General features: G+C 32.5%; 2 protein-coding genes and 1 long non-coding RNA gene across 7 annotated transcripts; 1 reads left to right on the forward strand and 2 right to left on the reverse strand.

Annotated features, from left to right (window-relative positions):
• Window positions 1–150: 150 nt before the first annotated feature.
• LOC104730799 (uncharacterized) lies at window positions 151–3,393 on the reverse strand. 4 transcript variants are annotated; one of them, XM_087477919.1, is made up of 7 exons: window positions 3,372–3,393; window positions 1,489–1,574; window positions 1,240–1,388; window positions 973–1,089; window positions 785–886; window positions 523–622; window positions 151–351 (listed from the first exon to the last, which is right to left on the reverse strand). In XM_087477919.1, the coding sequence occupies exons 2-7, from the start codon at window positions 1,570–1,572 to the stop codon at window positions 175–177; spliced, it is 729 nt and encodes a 242-aa protein (XP_087334045.1). In that variant the 5' UTR covers window positions 1,573–1,574; window positions 3,372–3,393; the 3' UTR covers window positions 151–174. The 4 variants fall into 4 exon arrangements, with proteins under 4 accessions (XP_087334045.1, XP_010448326.1, XP_087334037.1 ...); XM_010450024.2 differs by lacking the exon at window positions 3,372–3,393 and having other exon boundaries at window positions 973–1,088; window positions 1,251–1,388; window positions 1,489–1,572; XM_087477911.1 differs by lacking the exon at window positions 3,372–3,393 and having other exon boundaries at window positions 973–1,092; window positions 1,243–1,388; window positions 1,489–1,572.
• Window positions 3,394–10,033: 6,640 nt separating this feature from the next.
• Window positions 10,034–13,279, forward strand: LOC104730793 (uncharacterized). Of its 2 annotated transcripts, none has more exons than XR_015582211.1 (4): window positions 10,034–10,168; window positions 10,873–10,963; window positions 11,718–11,927; window positions 12,854–13,279. It is a non-coding gene; the product is annotated as an uncharacterized LOC104730793 (long non-coding RNA). The 2 variants fall into 2 exon arrangements; XR_758518.3 differs by having other exon boundaries at window positions 10,059–10,197.
• LOC104730775 (putative beta-glucosidase 41) lies at window positions 10,155–13,231 on the reverse strand. The gene is made up of 12 exons (XM_010449998.3): window positions 12,893–13,231; window positions 12,704–12,770; window positions 12,549–12,607; window positions 12,298–12,373; window positions 12,043–12,202; window positions 11,699–11,954; window positions 11,506–11,621; window positions 11,192–11,415; window positions 11,057–11,088; window positions 10,852–10,954; window positions 10,659–10,767; window positions 10,155–10,571 (listed from the first exon to the last, which is right to left on the reverse strand). The coding sequence occupies exons 1-12, from the start codon at window positions 13,229–13,231 to the stop codon at window positions 10,331–10,333; spliced, it is 1,782 nt and encodes a 593-aa protein (XP_010448300.3). The 3' UTR covers window positions 10,155–10,330.
• Window positions 13,280–19,113: the final 5,834 nt, after the last annotated feature.

Genomic DNA, 19,113 nt, shown 5'->3' on the forward strand with positions numbered 1-19,113 from the left:
ATCTTTGAAGTTCTGAAAAGAATAGCAAATGTATCAACCTCACAACTACTTTGCCTATAGTCACTATCCATCCATTAGTACAAAGTCACCTTAAATTCAATAAACTGTATGATAAAGAGACTGAAATGTTTTTTCAAATTTGATACTAACTTGGTTTACATTGTGAATCATTTTCTATGTGACTCGGATCAACAGGACAACCATTATAAACACACATGTCATGGCGAAGATCAAGAGCCACTGGAAGCAACTTGTCTTTGAGCTTTGTGAATATATCTTTGTGGCTCTTATGGTTGCGTGTCCTGTGCTCGCTAAGCTTTGCTCAATGGCCTCCTCGGTAGAATCAAGTATCTTTGGTTAATGAATTCACAACCAAAGAAAGAAGGAACAAATCTTAGGACCAATGAGACCAGTTAAAAAAAAACATACGAACCAAATTATAGATTCTTCTCTTATCCCATTGCTGTTGATGATAATAGTATTCATAATGGGGTATCGTAAGGAAATGGTTTAACATCTCACCTTCTCTGTATTTTGCACAGATTGGCTTATCGCTTGACTTGTCTCCTTGAGTTGTCTTGCAAGTCCCACCATTTCATCAGTTAGATCCTCTTGAAGCTTTCTGTCATCAAATGAAGAATCACCAACGTGAACATCAAGTGGAAAATTCAACTTGAATTCAGCTTTACTCATAGCTATAACTTTTGTTCTAACAAGGAAAGTGCATAGACTGATCAATTAAGTTCCTAAGTTTCTCTCGTTCATAGATGAATATACTATATACCTCTGCTTGTCAATGTGCGCTTGAGCTGCAGAGTCTAGTTTTATTGGTTTGGATGTATCAGCATCAAAAGTATCATAGCATTGCTCCATGGAACTTGTAGACCTGCATCAATCAAGGAAGCTGGTAAGAAATAAAGGCCAAAAGAATTAACAAGTTGAGAAGGCATGTGAATCAAGTATTAATCTTACACTATTCTTCTTCTCAGCTGTGGCGAAGTGGGGCTTGGAGTATCGTCTTCTATCTTTGAAGAGCTTTCGTTGGTAAAGCCCTTTGCAAAAGACTCATCAGGTACCTCTGCGTCGGGCTGGAGAAAAATAATTAGATACTAGTTGCAGGAACAAACCAAACTGTGGATTCCTAAATATAATAGCAAGAGCATAAATGTATATTAACACTCGTTACTCTCCTAATGTCTCTTTAGCTCTAGAAATAGAAAAGAAGAGCTAATCCTGTTTAGATGACTTACCACTTGATCAGCTATTGCTTCAATCTTTTCATAGTATTCATTAACCTTATTAGCAGCCTTTGTAACTGTGGGAAGGCATTGAGGTGTCGTCTTCTCTTGGGAGAGTTGTTCTAATAGTTCCCTCAAAGTAGCAACATACTGTTTACACATATGTTTCATACAACAATACACATGAAACATCAATATACTAATTTACCTCTAAGCTTCAAAGAAGATCCAAAAGGAGGACGTTACATACATGCGTAAGCTTTGACTGATTTTGCTGATTAGGTGCAACGGAAAGCAATCTCCGCAAATTGATCTCCGTTTTGCTCATCCCCATATCTGACTACACAGGATGGATACATAGTACACAGGTCGCAGACATAGAACCTCTCATTCATTTCTAGGCATCTTTTCTCATATTATTGATATATCATGGTTTTTGTGGTTTTTAACCATGATATAAGGAGTCTTTTAGTGTCTTTTGATTTGTTTTCTAGATTGTTTTTGAGTCTTTACAGGTTTTTAGCATGAAAGGAGCAAAGTGGAGCAATTTGGATCAGTTTGGAGCAATAATCCGCAAGAAATCAACTTGGAATCGATCAGAGGAGATGGTGTCGATCGACACTGCCTTAGCATCGATCAACACCCAGTCCAAACCGACGAGAGAGCCAAATTTGGAAGTTTTACAAAGTTGCCCGAAGTTTTCCATATTTGCAAGACTAGTCACTGACGTGTTTTAGGACATATATATATAGTTTTTAGGTTTTCCAAACCCTTAAGTTTGATTCTATCAAGTTCTATTTTTTCTGCAACCCTGAGAAATTTTTGAGAGCTATTGGAGAGAGATCTACTTTGAGAGAAGAATTCTTAAACTCCTTCTTACTCTTTTAATCTCAATTGCATATTATTCAGAATTATGTCTTGTTCTTCATTGATTATGTCTGAGTAATTTGCTTGTTAGGCTTAGGGTTTTTCACATGGATTTTATAAATTATTAGATCTGATTATTTAGGATTCATTATCTATCTAGATCTTCATCTTAGGTTGTTCTTCATATTAATCCTTGATTGGCCATCTAGAATTAATACCCTAGGAAAATAAATTGATATGAGAATATAATTGATTTTCCTGACAAAAACCTTTTGATGAGCAAAATTATTTCTTGCAAAGAGATTTGATTTAATAATTTTGTGAACTATCTAAACCTGTTTTTAAAGCTGATTTTTTAACCTAGAATTTTACAAAGAGATTTGGATTTTCTGGTTTTAAATTTAGATAATATTTGCAGTGATAACTGATTTATTTTACAAAAGTGTTTAGAGTTCTAGATATGTTCTTAATTGTTTGAATCCTAATTTATTGATTGATTTATAATTCATAATTTCCTGAGAAATTCTCTAGACCTAGCTTTTTGATCCATTGAATTTACAACAGTTTTTATTTAATATTTTGCATTGCTTTTCTTTATTTAAATCAATTTGTTTAGCATAATTGAAAAACTCTATAATTTATTGTGTAGTCTTGAGTCCTTGTGGAATTCGACCCCTAAGTACTGCAGTGATCTTTTAATTTGAGAGAGTAGCTCTAGGGTAAATTTGAGCATATCAATTATCATAGTTAAAAAAACATTTCTAAAGCAAAGCCAAATGCTCACCTAGACATGATAGCAAGTGCTTACAGATAAGAATCAAGCCCAACATATCATTAATTGAACTCATTCAGCTAAAACCCTAAAGAATGTAAAAATCGCCATTAAACAACACTGAAAACTCCACAATTCAAGCCCAACATTGATTCTATGCAAACAAAAACCTAAGTATGTAAAAAAAAAAACCCGAGAATCAAAATCACGAAGTACAGTACTTCGAGATTAGCTAGTAAAGAACACAATTATACTATATATTGAAACTTATTGTTCCATCCATTAACGAGTTTCTCCAAAAACAATGAAAGCCATTAACCATTTTAATCACTTTTAAGTTTGTTTACTTCTCTCTGCACTTCCTCAGTAGCCAGTGTAGGTAGATATAGAACCCTAACCCTAATCTTCTTCAAAATGGACTTACTGCATCCGTTCATAAAAGCCGTAGAGCGACAAATCCACGGTAATGTAACATTATATTTACCCCTTTATACAAAGCCTACGATTTTTCAGAAGGAAAATCATATATAGTCTATGTCCTAAATTTTTTATGGTTGATGATGTTTTAATGTCTTAAAAAACTATACAATATATGGTTGCAATGTCTTTTTATTTTTGTTTTGCTGTTTGTTATGTCTTCAAAAGAAAAAATCCCTTCATATTCATAAATCATAAGTTTGTATCTAATATCATTAAATGTTTATTTTTTTTTAAAAAAAAAAGAGCAAAAAGAAAAACTATAGTGATGTTAATGCAGGGAAGAGATCTTTGTAGCTTTTACGTACGTATTGATTCTCTATTATAGCTAGCCGCCGCCTCTTTGATTTTTCATATTTTAATATATTTTGTTTTTGTGAAATGGTTGCAAAGATTTTCTTTTTTTCTGCAGGAAGCCATTCAAAGCTTTGTCTTTTATCAAAATTTTTTTTTTTTTTTAATTTGAAACGACCCATAAAAATTGTTAGCTGGCAATAAATTTCTTACAGAAATTATTTTCCGTAGTGGAATCTTGTTGCACTGATTCCTTTTGTAAAATTCTTGACCAAAATTAGAGCAACCTCGAGATTGACAATTGGTCAATATATGGGACCTTTGTCAGAAAGCTTTTTGTGTGTTTTAGTTTTATTTTAAAAACTTCCATTAGAACAATTACAATGTTTTTTTTAATAATACAACGTAATTTTTTTTTGGTTTTAATGTGAAGAATAATAGTTAAGTTACTTCTTTGCCTCTTTCTGGTTAAGTTTATATCGGTTGGCCCCATTAATCTTAAACAAATGATGACAACTTTACGTTTTAAGAAAAATACTGTATGTGACGAAAATCCAATTGGGTTTGTAGAATCGTTGGTTCACATTTGTACCGTACCGGAAATTAAACTTTTTTTGTTCTCAAGAAGTGTTTTCGTTCATTTATTAATTAATATTTCTATCCACTATATCAATTCAGAGTTTACATTCAAAACTTATATACACAATCACATGCATAACTTTTTTAAAAAAAATATGACAGATTTGAACAAGCAATATCTTTAAAAATTAAAATTTCAATACAAATTATGAATGCCAGCTATAATATTCCACACAACATTCATCATTAACTAGGTTTTATTACGAGAGAGAGAGAGCCTCTCTGCTTCAGTTCTGGTCTATCTCTGCTTTTGCATTGATTTGAATGGTACTATGCTTCGTATTAATTAAGAGATATTTTTTTTTTTTTTTTTTTTTTTTTTTTTTTTTAACCGTGGGGATCCTAAAGGCTTTCTAGGCCCAAAGACTAATTCCACGAGACCCACGAGAAATCCACGTTTTCTTACCACTTAAGGCGTTTCTGGGTGGCCAAGGGGATTTGAACCCAGGGCGAAAGCTCCAGCTGGAGCCCCTTTACTACTAGGCCAAAGGCACTTGGTTAATTAAGAGATATCTACTAAAAAGTTTTCTCTTCAGTCTTATTATCTTTTATTCTTTTGGGCATCTTACAAGTCTTGACATGATATCGTATCAGTTGTCTCTTTAGCCAAGGTTATCATGTTATGTAAGGTCTTTCTTTTGGGTATGTTTTGTTTTCCAAACTTGTAATTTATATCAGTTGTCTCTTTAATTTGGACATTTTTTCTTTTATGCTTAATTTTTAAACAAAAATTGGATCTTATCAGTTTTATGTTTAACCAGATCATATATAATATCCTCACATTCACACATAGTAGTTTATAGTAATACACATGGACGTGAATAACAGAAATCGGGGATCATGCAAATGTAACACACACATGTACACGTAAATATAATCGAAACTCCACACGTGTATACCTAGAAAATTTACTAAGCATCGGGGATGTAAAGTTAATTTCTTTTTTATTTTTAATTAAGGGACTTTCTATTGATTAGAAACACAAAGAAAAACAAAAACAAAAAAACTCAGCAGTTGCCTTAGAAATTGAGTTAATAATTAATAGTATCGTGGCATGTTACGTTGTTCATGTATATCTTTTTATTTTACTAGGTAATTAGTCCATGCAATGCGTGGTTATAAGCATAATAGTTTTGATTATATTTCTTAAATTTTCTGAAACTAAAATATTGTTTTACTAATATATAATCTCAAAAAATTTATACTAATGTATGAATCTAAAAAAAATTTATAGCAATTTCTCAAAATAACACTCCTCTCAACATTTTTTTGGTATGGTTATTTATTATACAAAATTCAAAATATATAAACTTTTCTATAAAGAAAAAATTAGCCAATACTACAAAAAATTATTACAAATTGATTATCTATATTAATATAAATAATAATATATAAATTTAAACATTTTCCTTTTTTTCTTTTTTTTTGGCAAACAAACATTTTCCTAATATGAAAGAATCTATGTTTATGATCATGTTTTATAAACATAAGACTATAGTATAGTAAAATTGATTTAAAGATTTTTTCTTAATGACATTGTAAACATAAGACTATAGTATAGTAAAATTGAATCAAATAATTATCAAAAAATTTAGTAACTACGTATAAAATTATTGTATACAGAATATTCCTCATTTCAAAGTTTAAAGCAATTAAAATAATTAAAAAATATTAAAATTTTACCAAAAACATTTTTTCTTGAAAGATAAATATATTAGTTGGAGGAATGAATGTAAAATTATTGGGTAGGAGTTACATTTGAGTTAAATGTAGAGTTAAATGGAGTTAAATGCCTTCAAAAGTGGGTTAATTATAAATAAATATTTATTTTTGACTTAAACGAAAAGGAATATCAAGTGGCTCAATCAAAATTTAAACTTACACTTTTTGATTGTTTTGTTGATATAAACTCAACACTCACACATAATATTCCAAATTGAAAATATTACTTTTGAAGTGACAAACTAAATTAGTTTTTTTTTTTAAATTATATGAACTTCAATCTAAAGATTTTTTAAAATCCCAAGAATAACTTCAATCCTTTTATTTTTTTGTTTTTGTTTTTCACTCATCAATTTAACTTATAGTGCTAGATTTCATACTAATGATTTCATCTTTAGAGGATTTAGTTAAATGATATTTTAATAATTATATTATTTTCTATATTTCACTTCCAGTTAAACATGATTTTTTTTTTGGAATCATTTTTTCATTTTGCTTAAATCAAGAAAATCAATCTTTTTATAGTTAAGTTCTTTTTGTTTTCAAAAACCTCAAATCTTAAATAATATAAATATTATATTGATCTTTACATATTTATCTATTGGATCACAAAACAAAATAGACTTTACAAAATAAAATAGACTTTGTAAATGGATAATTATATTGGTCATTCTAAATTATTAAAAATGATACATGAATATGTGAGATAACCAGAGTACATAATAGAGAATTAGAGATTGATCTTTTCAACTTCATGACCTCATTGTGTGGTGAATATTGTAAGAGTATGAAAAATAATGACTTATAAGATGCTAATCTAAAATAGATAATGAAGATAAACCTTTTAAAACAGATTCTCAAATAAACTTGATTTTTTGTTAAAACCAACATATGTGAATTTAAATTTAGCTATGAAAATTTTAAAAATAAATATGAATAGATTAGAAAGGCAAGAAATATAAAAGAAATATTTTATTTTTATATAAATAAAATAAAAATTGAAAAAATGTTAATTATATATAATACTTTCTAAATTAAAATATAGAATCAAACTCTTACAACACATATTAGATATAACAACATTTGATATTGGTGAGAGAGGAGGAGAGAATGATTACTTATAAGATGATAATCCAAATTAGATAATGGAGATGAATCTTTAAATATAAAAACAATGTAAAATATATATATCATGTAGTCTCTAAAATTAAAATTTAGCATTAAAATTTTACAATGATATTTCATTTGGTTTTTTGTAATCCATACAACAAAAATAAGAAATTGAAAACATAAAAAAAAAATAAATGATTTGAGATATTGTGGAAGAGAATGAGAGAAGTGGAAGAGGATGAAAGAATGTAAAAATGAGAAAGTAAAAAATGCCACTATGAGAGAATGAAGCAATGCTTATTTATATGATAAGAATTGATGGAAGTTACATTTAGAATCATTGGAGTTATAAATATTATTTATTGTGTTTGAATAAAATTGAATGGTGGAATATGATTAATGCATAATTATTTTATTTTCAGTTATAATTTTATTTTAATGTATGAATTAAATATATTGTGTTAATTGAGTCTTAAATATTATTTAAAGCAATTAAACAATTAGAAAGCAAATAAAAGAATAAAAAAATTAGAAAATATTAAATGAAAATCAACCAATAAGGAGAGACCAAAACCTTACTTTTATATATTTGATTTATCCAGTTTGTACTTTTACTACAGTCCAATTTAGGTTAAGGCTTTTTTTAGTTTGCGTTCGTACAAACTATGCAGTTTTGAACAAAATTGATCAAATTTATTATATATTCATAAATTAATTCAAAATTTGCTAAGTCTTTTAAACAAAAAGAAAAAAACTTTTTGCCCTTCTTACTACTGTAGTATATATTTATAATTTATTATCAAAAGGTTACAAATATTAACTTTTAAAAAGAGAGAATCAATTATTAAAAAAAAAAAGGAGAGTTAGGGTTTAATTTTTGACAAACATTAATTCATTAAACCAACCATTACATACTTAAGCATAAAACCAAACACACACACAAACCAACTTTTTTCTAAAACTAAAACATTACATACTTAAACATAAAACTAAAAACCAGACTTTTTAAAAAAACTAAAACACATACTTAGACATAAAACTAAAAACCAGACTCTTTTTTTTTTTTACTAACGAGTAAAAACCAAACACTACTTCTTTTTGGGCTCTGGCTCCGGTGTCATGGCGGCATCAATCTCATTTCTTATGGCCATCAACTTCTCGTCTCCAATATCTATCTCCACTTTTTTAGCGTCGATCTTCTTGTCCATCTCCCAAACTTTTTCGAACTGATGCTCATCGTTCGCTTCACAGGCTTTGTCCAACGCATCGTCTCTTTCCTTCACCATCACGGCATACTTTAACCCGCTAATGAGCACTAAACAGTGAAAATTAAATAGAGATGATTAACAAAACCCAGAGGATGAGATATGTTTAGCCTATGAACTTGCCTTATGAACTAACTTAAACTCGTTTTGGTGCACGGTGGACTTATCCACATATCATACCGGTAGATTTCTTGCTACGAACCAATCGGTTTAATGTGGTTTTCTTTTATATTTATTTGTGTCCAATTAAATTATTCATGATTTTATACATAGCAAAAGATCAATACTACAGCATATATGTTGTCCATAAGCTAAGCATTGTCTAACTAGTGATTGATTTTTTTTTTCTATATCTATTTTCTCATGGTTTACACAACTTTATTTATTTGGTTTACCATCTTATGAATCTTCTAATCTTATCATAGAAGCACTCTTGTTTATGATATCAATTGGTCATAGTCAAAGTGAAAAGTTTGTACATCGAATTCTTTTTTTTTTACCATAATCATTAGTAGTGCATTTAATCTCTTTGGTGTTTGTTGTCTAAAATGACAGGTACATTAATACCCTCTAATTTTATACTACATTTTAACAATTTTTGTATGTTTGTAGATATTATTTTTTCACATTTTTTTTATTTCAATATAAATGACTTACACTATTGTTTTTTAAAAATATAAAAAATTGTTTTTTTTAACAATTTATTACGTAGAGACTTTAGTTTTTTCCTTAATACTGATTGTTGAAATATTAATATCTATCCTTAGTGGTACATAAAAGATCTATTTTTATAATATTAGTGAAGAAAATCGATAGAGTAATACTTAAAAAATGGTTATTTTATATAAATATTGCATTATTTCTTAAGGGTAGAGAATGATCCATAGATTTTCTCATGCATATAAAAATTATTTTACCAACAAACATTATTATAATTGTCAAATCTCGATTTTTTAAAAAACTTTTTTCCACAGCCTTTTCCTTATTTCGTCGTTCAATTTATTGTGTATGGTGAAGTTTTTCGAAGCAGCTATTGAACCTTGCATTAGTTTTTAGGACGTCTTATTTGTGTTTTTTTTTGGTGTTTACTCTTTAATGGTCTGTTTATATAACTTTGAATTTCAATGGTGCATGTTAATCCAAATCCAGATAGATAAACTCGAATTAACCAAAATTCTAAAATTTAAGTAAACTGTTTCTAATGATGATTTTGGAGGATTTTAGATTTTTGTTAAAATGTTCAAATTGAGATTTTAAAATTTATTCTCAAATACCATGTTATTAAAAATGAAATTTATGTAAAATAATTCAAAAAAAAATCACTCAAAATCCTGTGTTATTTAATTAAATATTTATAAGAAGCATATCAAATCACAAACTATTTTTTCTTTTTAAAAATGAAAAATAATTTAAAAAATCCACCAAAATAACTTAAAAACTCACTTAAATTTCCTAAATCATGATTTGAATTCCCCCCCCCCTAAAATCTTTTAATATTAATCATCATTTTTTTTCTCTGCAAATATTATGAAATTGAGTGGGTTTTTCTGCACATCACAAAAAGTTTGGTGGGATTTCTGAAATTTTAAAATCTCTCAATCCCATACTCGGTAAAATTTATCAAATATATCGCCGAACGGCGTCGTCGAGAACTATGACTCCGGCTATAGAACACACTCCCTCTCCGAAACAAATTTCCGGCGATTTCCTGCTCCTAAGCACGGCGGTGAATCCATGGTTATCATCTCCAGTGTTTCTCTCAAGCTCGTGTTGACATTAATCCTGTAACTATGCTTTAATTTCTCTTAGAAAGGTGTTTTTTTTTCTTTTTATCAATAACATTTGATTCAGCTCTGTTTCTGCTTGAATCGTCTTTGATCCGTATATGAATAAATCCGTGTATATATGTAAATTCCTACTCTATCTGTGTGTCTTTTGATCTCTAATCATTTCTCTTGGAATTTGAACTCTTGTTCTGTTGCCGTCTCCTGTAGAAGCTTGCTTGAATCTGATGTTGAAGAGCTAAGTAGTGTTTGAAACCATCTAGCAGAGGCTTTAGGGATCCTTGTGAGATTGTTCTTGTAGTCAATGTAGTAGATCCCAAACCGGACTGTGTATCCTGAGTTCCATTCCCAATTGTCTAGCAATGACCACACAAAATATCCTCTTACATCACATTCATCATTCCTGCAAAAAGTTTACCTTTTTTTGTTTTACTCAAAAGACTCTTTTGTGAAAGAATGAATCTTTTTGCTAAGTGAAACACTTACTAACCTTATGGCAGCTGATAAGTTTGAGAGGTAATCTCTGTGGTAGCTTATCCTCTTGTCATCTTGTAATGCTTTCTCCATGTCTATGAATGGGTTGTTTTTCTCATCCATGCCTGTCATAACACCTCAACACCCTCAAAATCTGATTTTTGATTGATGGTTTTGGGAATCACATTTATGGGGTTTGAGATATTTACCGTTTTCTGTGATGAATACAGGTGGGTTTCCGTAGATGTCTTTAACATACACTGCTAGTTTCCTGATTCCCCATGGGACAATGTGTAGCCAGCTTGACCCTGCCTGATTCAAGTAAGTTATTTCATCAAATAACTGTTTTAGTTTCTTTGAGGAGCCAGTTAAGGATTAGTGAACATCTTCTGTTTCTTTCAGAGGAATACATACTCTTTCTCCTATAGCTACTCCTCCACGATAAGCTACAAACAATTAGGAGCAGACATAGAGTAGGAACATCAGCTTAGTTCATTTAGTTTTTGTAGCAGTAATGAGAATGATATGAGAAATGGTGTTGTTTCTTACAGCTTGTAATCACGGCTGCATCAGAAGAAGCATCGTGTAGAATCAGTTTCCTTATCCTAGTTCTGTCGTTCCTCGCGTATAATGTGGTGTAGTGGTTGATTCCCATGAAATCAAATGCCCCTTTTATGGATTTAGACATCTCTGGTGTTATCTTTGGTAGTCTCTTTTCCACTAGACTCTTCATTGAAGCTGGATAGTCTCCATTGATTAGAGGATCCATAAACCTGTTTCAAATCTCATTCTGTCACTTTGGTCTTCTTCTCTTTTAGACTTTTCTATGCAAATATTCACAAATAAAGAGATGTTATATTTACCATCCAATCCCAAAATCCATTGCTCTACGAGCTGCATCTTTGTCCTCATCACAATCAGACATTGGCTCATACCATTTTGCATCTAATGCTATCCCGATTTGACCACGTTGTTTCTCCTTCCATATAGAAAATTCCCACATTTTTTTCTGCTCTTAGAATCATAAGATGATCATGTTCTGTTCTGTTTCCTTACCTTGAAGTTTCTCTGGTAGGTGCGGTAAGCAGCAGCATGAGACAAGAGAATGTTATGAGCTACAACGTAAGGTTCGACCGATGACGTCCCCTTCTTACAAAACCAATGTCCCAGAAGTGAGCACCTCCCTGGAGCCTGTATCCCTGTGTCATAGCCTTGGATCGATAACCCGTGAGGCTCATTGAAAGTGACCCAGTACTTCACTCTATCTCCAAATGCATTGAAACAGGTGAATGCATAACGCTCAAAATCATCCCTGCACCATTTATTTAGCTTTTTGATTTCGTAATCATCTCACCATATCAACATTTCACATTTTTATCAAAAGATCATATACTACTCACACGACTTCTCTGCTTAGCCATCCTTCATATGTGTCTTCTAAAGCTTGTGGGAGATCCCAATGATACAATGTCACATAAGGTTTGATTCCTTTGGCTAAAAGAGCATCTATTAGGCTGTTATAGTACTTAACTCCATCTGGATTTACTTTCCCTGTTCCATCTGTTAACAAAACCCGAGTTTAATTAGACCCCTCGCAACTCAATAATAACAATACTCTTATCACACAAAGCCAAAGCTAAATGGACTAGACTTACTAGGGAATATTCTTGACCAAGATATAGAGAATCTGTAAGCATCCATGCTCAGATCTTTCATCAGGTCTATGTCACTCTGTGATAGGAAACAAACAAAAGAAAGGTCTTGCTTCTTAGATTCTCTCAATTATGTCCTGTTGCGTCTTATCTTAGATATTTTTTGGATGAGGTTTGCTCTGTCAAGAAGCAACCCTACTTTTATCTTCAAGCATAAGTCAACTAATGTGTTCTTTTTTTTAGGTGAAACTTACGTGAAACCTATGGTATTGATCGACCGTAGTATCCGCATTGCTAAAATCCAATATCTTTCCTGTTGATCAAGAACAATAATAGCATTGAATCATTCTGAAATCTTGATTTTTCTGGGTTCTTCGTAAAGTTCTCTGGGTTTGTTTATTTTTGATACCTGGTTTCTTCGTGAAAGTATCCCAAATGCTCTCTCCTTTGTTTCCTTCTTTCACAGCTCCTTCAAACTGATTTCGTGCAAGAAAATGTTGCGATTGTCAAAATCGTTTCAGAGCTCCTTCAATCTAATCACATCTCTTTCTTGGATCAGTTTGGAGATGATGATGAAGAAGAAGAAGAAGATTGTCACCTGGTAAGCTGAAGAAGCTGTCCCGAACACAAACCCATCTGGAAAATTTGCTCTGCTGATAGATTCTGAGGAAACATGATCAAGAGGCACGATGAAGACGAGCAAGAGCGGAAACAGAACGAAGACTCGTCTCATTAAAGATTCCATTTTTGGGTCGCATGAATAAAAGAGAAAAGAGAGAGGAAGATAAAGGGATGAACTTTTTTGTGTGTAAATGAAAGATTTGGAGGCAAGAAAATGGAGTTTTTGTGTGTGTGTGTTTGTAAAGTTGAAGAACAAAGAGGAAGAGTGCAAAACAAAAGGTCTCGTCTTTTTAAGGCTCTTCTTTGGTGTTGACATTTGTTCACTCGACCTTTTAAGGCTTTTACTATACACGTCTCTTATACTTGTGCTATGCCAAATACGTAAGAAAAAAGAAAAAAAAAAGTGTACGCTAAGATAAAAAAGTTTTTTTTTTTTTCAAAACAAAAGGGAAATGGTCACACGGATTACTAGCAATTTAAAGAAGTCTAATATAAAAGGAAGGAAAAAATTTGAATACATACCTTAAATTTAATAGAAAATTTGAAATCTATACTAAATTTTTTAAGTTTTGGAATGTATCTTACTAGATATTCACCGCGATACATCACGGGCTATATTTTTAATAAAAAAATATAATTTGTTTTATAGATTAACAGTATATATAACTAATGTTTAATTTATATTTTTTAAAATGTATAACCTTACAGATATAGATATATTAGTTAGTATAGAAATTAGAAAGTATTTTGCTTGAGGTTTATTGTTTTATATTATAGTATAACATACAATTAAATAAGTAGTCATTTATAGAAGGAATATACTGTGTATTTATTTATTTATTTACAGATAGTAGTATTTTTATTATTTTAAATTGTTTAGACATATGTACAGGATAATGTTGTATTGTAGTTTTGTATGTTTTATATATAAAGATTCAATTAACTTTAGTATATATTTTTGCTGTGAAATGCAAATAAAATTTGTTAACAATTATTTGTTTGACATGAATTCCATATTGTTTTTCTTTTAATAAATTTTGGTTATTAAATGGACCCAAGATGTGCGTATATAGTTTGGTTTTAATATTTAATGTTAAAGGAAGTGGTTTCTATTGTTTTTGAAATTTTATTAGGATGAGAAATCTTGTTTCCAAAAATTAAAATTTAATATTAATAAATTAAATGAAAAATAAATTAATAATTAATGCTAATGGCATGCTTGTAAATAGGTTCTAACTCCATGATTTATAAAATAAATCATGGTCTCCAAAAATGTATATATAGATGTATTGAACTAAATGACTATTTTGTCTTCAATTACAAATTAATTAAAACTACATACAATATAATTTAATTAATTCAATTGAAAAAATCATTTTAAAAACATTGTAAAAACTAGATCTTCAGAATTTTGCTAAAAAGTTTCTAAAAAATGATGAATTAATTTATTATATATAATATTAATCAATAACTAAAAGATTAAATTAAGATAAAATAAATAAAATATGTCGTTAATTAATAATTAATTAAACGTTAAAAAATAAACACAAAATATTTAAAAATCACTGTTTATAAATTAGATATTGAAAAATAGATAATGATGAAGTAGTTTGTTATGGAAAATATTAATCAATAAAGAAATTAAAATTCAGATAAAGAGATAAAAAGTGGTTTTATAAAACATAAACAATACAAAAAAGACAAAATCATTATTATATAAAAATTAAAATAAAATTAATTAGAATTATTCTTTTCCATTTATGTTTAGCAAATGTTTTAATAATATTAGATTTAAATAAATATATAATTCACTAATAATTCTTCAAATTTTTTCATTTAATAAAACAGTTTTGAAAAATAATTATATATTTTAATTTATTTTGAAAATTATTAAGTTTAATAAAATAATAAAAAATTGTGAGCTTTTAGAAAATAAATCAACAGTTCAAAAAAATTGACTACGTAACAAATCAATTAATAAAAAATAAATCGACTTTTTAATATAAGTCAACAAAGAAAAAACATAAATCATCAGGAATAAAATATAAGTCGACAATTCAAAAAGTCAATTAATAAATCAACTTAAAATGAAATAAGTCTACTAAGACCAAACAAATCGACAGGAAAAAATATAAATAAACAAACAAAACAAATAAGTCAACATCATCAAAAGTCGACTATGTAAAAAAACAATCAAACAAAAAAAAGTCAACTATTTTAAAATAAATCGATGAAAAAATAAATAAGTCGACAAAAATTGAATTGAAAGGAAACATGTCTTCCAGATCAACATTTAAATGCCTAAGGTCACTAACGGTAGATCTACTAATCCTAGTGTGGTGCCTATCAGTATTAGCAACCACTGGCCTTATCGTAGAAGCAGCTACATCAAAACCTAATCCACTCACAACATGTTCTAAACCAGAGATGAAACGACCCAGATTAGCGGTATCAGCAAACTTAACACTTTCCCTGTCCCACAGGGTAAACGACTCAACATCAGTTCGACCTAGGAGGTCCGGGGTTCGAACCCCGAATAATTCAATTTATTAATGAACCATTAATATTATGAGATAAGCTAGTAAGGTAATCTAAAACTAATTTAAACCTTTATATCATGTGAGCATAAATAAGCTAGTTAGGTAAATCTATCTATTCCAATATTTGTTTGTTTCAAAATTTAATAACTACAAATATCTTCAAAATTATAGGAAAAAACGCATTAACTGACAAAATGGTCCATTTTACAGATCATTTTTCTAATTTTGTCCTCAAAATTAGAATATTCGATAACTAATCCTTTTGAACCTTGTAACACCCGCAAACCAAATTTTGGTATTTTGGTAAGGGTGTCGATCGACACCTCCTAGTGAGGCATCGATCGACACCAATTATGGTCGGTTTGGTCGGTTCAATTTTAATTGTCCGGTTTGCGTGGTTGGTTTAGGGAATCCCTAAATCGAGTTTTAAAGGAAGAAAACGACCTAGGGTCGTGTTGTTTTGTCTTATTCGCCGTTTTTGAGAGAAAACACAAAGAGAGAGTGTTCTTGAGCTTTTGGGAAGAGATTGAGAGATTCCTTGCTGTTCTTGGGAGATCCAAGGCTGGGAAGGTGCTAGAAGCTTGCTAGGAGTGAGGGAATTCGTTCTTGTTGGTCAGAATCTTCCTGCAAAGAGGTGAGTGCATGACCATGGCTTATCTAAGCTAAGATCTCTAGATTCTATGTGATTGGTGCTTATGTGGTTGTTTCTTTGAGTTCTCTATGATATTTCGTTGATGTCTGGGCTGGGTTTGGCTTCTGGGAGTGCAAGGAGCGGATTGGAGAAGCTTGGAGGCGAGATTCGGAGTTTCTGATCGAGGGAAATCGCTGCTCGGCATCGGTGTCGGTCGACACCAGTTGGGGTGTCGGTCGACACCAACGCGAGGACGGCTCGGGACTTTAGCGAGTGTCGAACGATGCCATGTGGAGGTGTCGGTCGATGCAAACTAGGGTTTCGGGAGTGTCGGGCAGGGTGTCGGTCGACACCAGTTTGGTGTCGGTCGACACCCCTTGTTCAGTTACGATGGACGTTGCATGCTATGTATATTGCCTGGTTTGTTTTATTGATTGTTGTTTGTGGCATGTAGAGATCTTATTGCTTGTGTGTATAGCCCAGTAGATGGGAGGATTGCCTCACTGAGTGTTTATCAAATACTCATGCATCTCAATTTGTGTTTGTGGTGCAGGTAAAGGCAAAGTGTGATCGTGGAATCAAAGGCAATGAAGAGGATGATGTTCTAGGGACTTGATTGTATGGTTATCTGGCATTGTTAGGTTGCTAGAATTGAGTCTTAGAGCATTGTTAGGATTGCTGGTTGTTTGATTTATGCTGTTTGGGATTAATGCTGGATATTACTTATTTGGTTATTGGATATTGTTTTATTGGATATTTATTGGTATGTGGTTCCGCTGTTGGATTGTGAATGTGGTTAGGTGGCTAGTGGGTATGGGACCACTAGTTGTAGTTCTTTAATTATATTATTATTTATTATTTATTATTTATTTATTAAAAAAAAAAAAAAAAAAAAAGGTCGGTTGTTTCATTTTGGTATCAGAGCCCTTACGGTTCTAGGTTTGGGTTCACTAGATTTCTGTTGTGATGTTTGGGATTGCATGTCTTGATTGATTATGTGAGTTAGTCAATTGTGTGTGGCATGGAGTCCTAGAACATCCTCTTCGAGCCTTCAATGAGATTCCACGGTGAGTTATTGTTAGGTTTCTTTGTGTGGTATTGATTTGTTTTCTGCTTGTTAGCCTCTGTTCTTGGAAGATCTGTGGTTAAGGTGTTTGAGTTGTTGGTCGTGGACGGGGATGTGGTCGTGGTCATTGTCGGGCGGGTCCCGAGGCCAGCGAGTGTGTGGTCCAGAGTTCCACGAGGAGGTACGTAAGAGGGTCGCAAGTGTATCAGGAGGGACCAGAGGGGATTAACCGGTGAGCGTGCCGGGGGTGCTGGGAACCCAGGTGTGGGGTTGCAGCAGGTGGAGCCCAGGGTCGAGATGATCGCTTGGCGGATCTGTTGGCGTGCTATTGGAGCGGTTACCGAGAGGGGTACCAGTGTAGGCTCCAGTTGTGCCGCATGTGGCAGGGTGCAGTCGAGGGCTGTGGATGTTGAGGACTTTCCACCTTACGTTAAGAGGATGGAGCGGTTGTAGATGACCGGTATGAGATTATTCTCAAGAGGTATCGGACCTAGAGAGGCGGATAGGTGGACATTTGCAGTTGGAGCAGATATTTCTCTGTTTGGGGGTTAATCCAGTTGGATATTAGAATTTTAGTGGGCAGGTGTAACATTGCAATGTCATACTCGGACCACAGGAGGTACTTTGTGTCGAGAGATGTTTATAGTCGTTAAGGATTGTTGCTCCTAAGGGGATGGTGATTCCCCTGAATACCGATAGCTCGAGGGGCTGAGGGCTCCGAGAGTGGCAGAGGGGATGATTTTCCCCTGAGAGGATGAGTAGTTCCCCTGATACCGAGATCTTGAGGATTGTGGTCCAAGAGTGAGATGGTATAACTCAAAGACGCTGGTCTGAGAGTGAGATCGGTATGGCTCAAAGGTTGCAACCTAAGAGAGGAAGAGTTGGGAGCAAGCAATGTATAGAACGTGAGTATGAACATAACGACGGAATGTAGACCTCGAGAGTGATGATGGTTTAATCTTGGATTTTTAGATTATGTTGGCTGGTGGGCCAGGGTTTTATGACCGGAGCGGTCAAGAATGTGTGGCTGATGTGCCATGATTGAGTGGCCGGTGGTGCTAGAGTCCCGAGAAGGAGAGCTGCAGTAGATACGAGCCGGAAAGGGCATGGTTGCCAGGTACATAAGTTCACGAGAAGTTTTTATAGCAGGATAAACTAATCGTTGCGACGATGTTGGATGAAGTTCATTGGAGATGGACAGGGTTGCTAGATTCAAGGTTTTGGTAAGCTTGTTGGAGGGAATAAGTCAAGTGGTTTGAGTTAGCGGCCTGCAAAGCATTTGAAGCGGTGAATCAGAATATGCGAGCGTATGGTACTTGTTTGTTTTATTACGTTCGTATTGATGATTTGCTGTGGAGAATTGCCTAGCGGAAAGCTATCTTTGGAATAAGCTAACTTGTGGAAGTTTCCCTAGCTGGCAAGCTACTAGAGGTTCTTGGACGAACAAGAGGGTTGATATTCGGGTGGCGGCGAGTTGATGTCGGTATACTTGAGTATTTGGTTAGGTGAGTTGAGGAAGTAACTAGAGGATTTATGGAGTAAGGGATTCATACGTTCTAGCGTATCACAGTGGAGAGCACCGGTGTTGTTTGTTAAAAAGAAGGACGGAAGTCTCCGCTTGTGTATAGATTAACGGGGTTTGAACCGAGTTACTGTGAAAAAAAAAAAACCAAGTACCCTCTTCCCAGGATTGATGAGTTGTTGGTTCTCTAAGGTAGATCTGGCGTTGGGTTATCATCTGATACCGATAGATGAGGCAGATGTGAGGAAGACTGCTTTCAGGACGAGGTATGGGCACTATGAGTTTGTGGTGATGCCTTTCGGATTGACTAACGCGCCAGCAGCGTTTATGAGATTGATGAACAGTGTGTTTCAGGAGTTTCTAGACGTGTCTGTCATCACTTTTGTCGACGATATCCTGGTATTTTCTAAGAGTCCTAAGGAGTATGCAGTGAATTGGA

The sequence above is a fragment of the Camelina sativa genome, chromosome 2 (genome assembly GCF_030686135.1).
Source record: "Camelina sativa cultivar CO46 ecotype springtype chromosome 2, ASM3068613v1".
NCBI classification, from domain to species: Eukaryota; Viridiplantae; Streptophyta; class Magnoliopsida; order Brassicales; family Brassicaceae; genus Camelina; species Camelina sativa.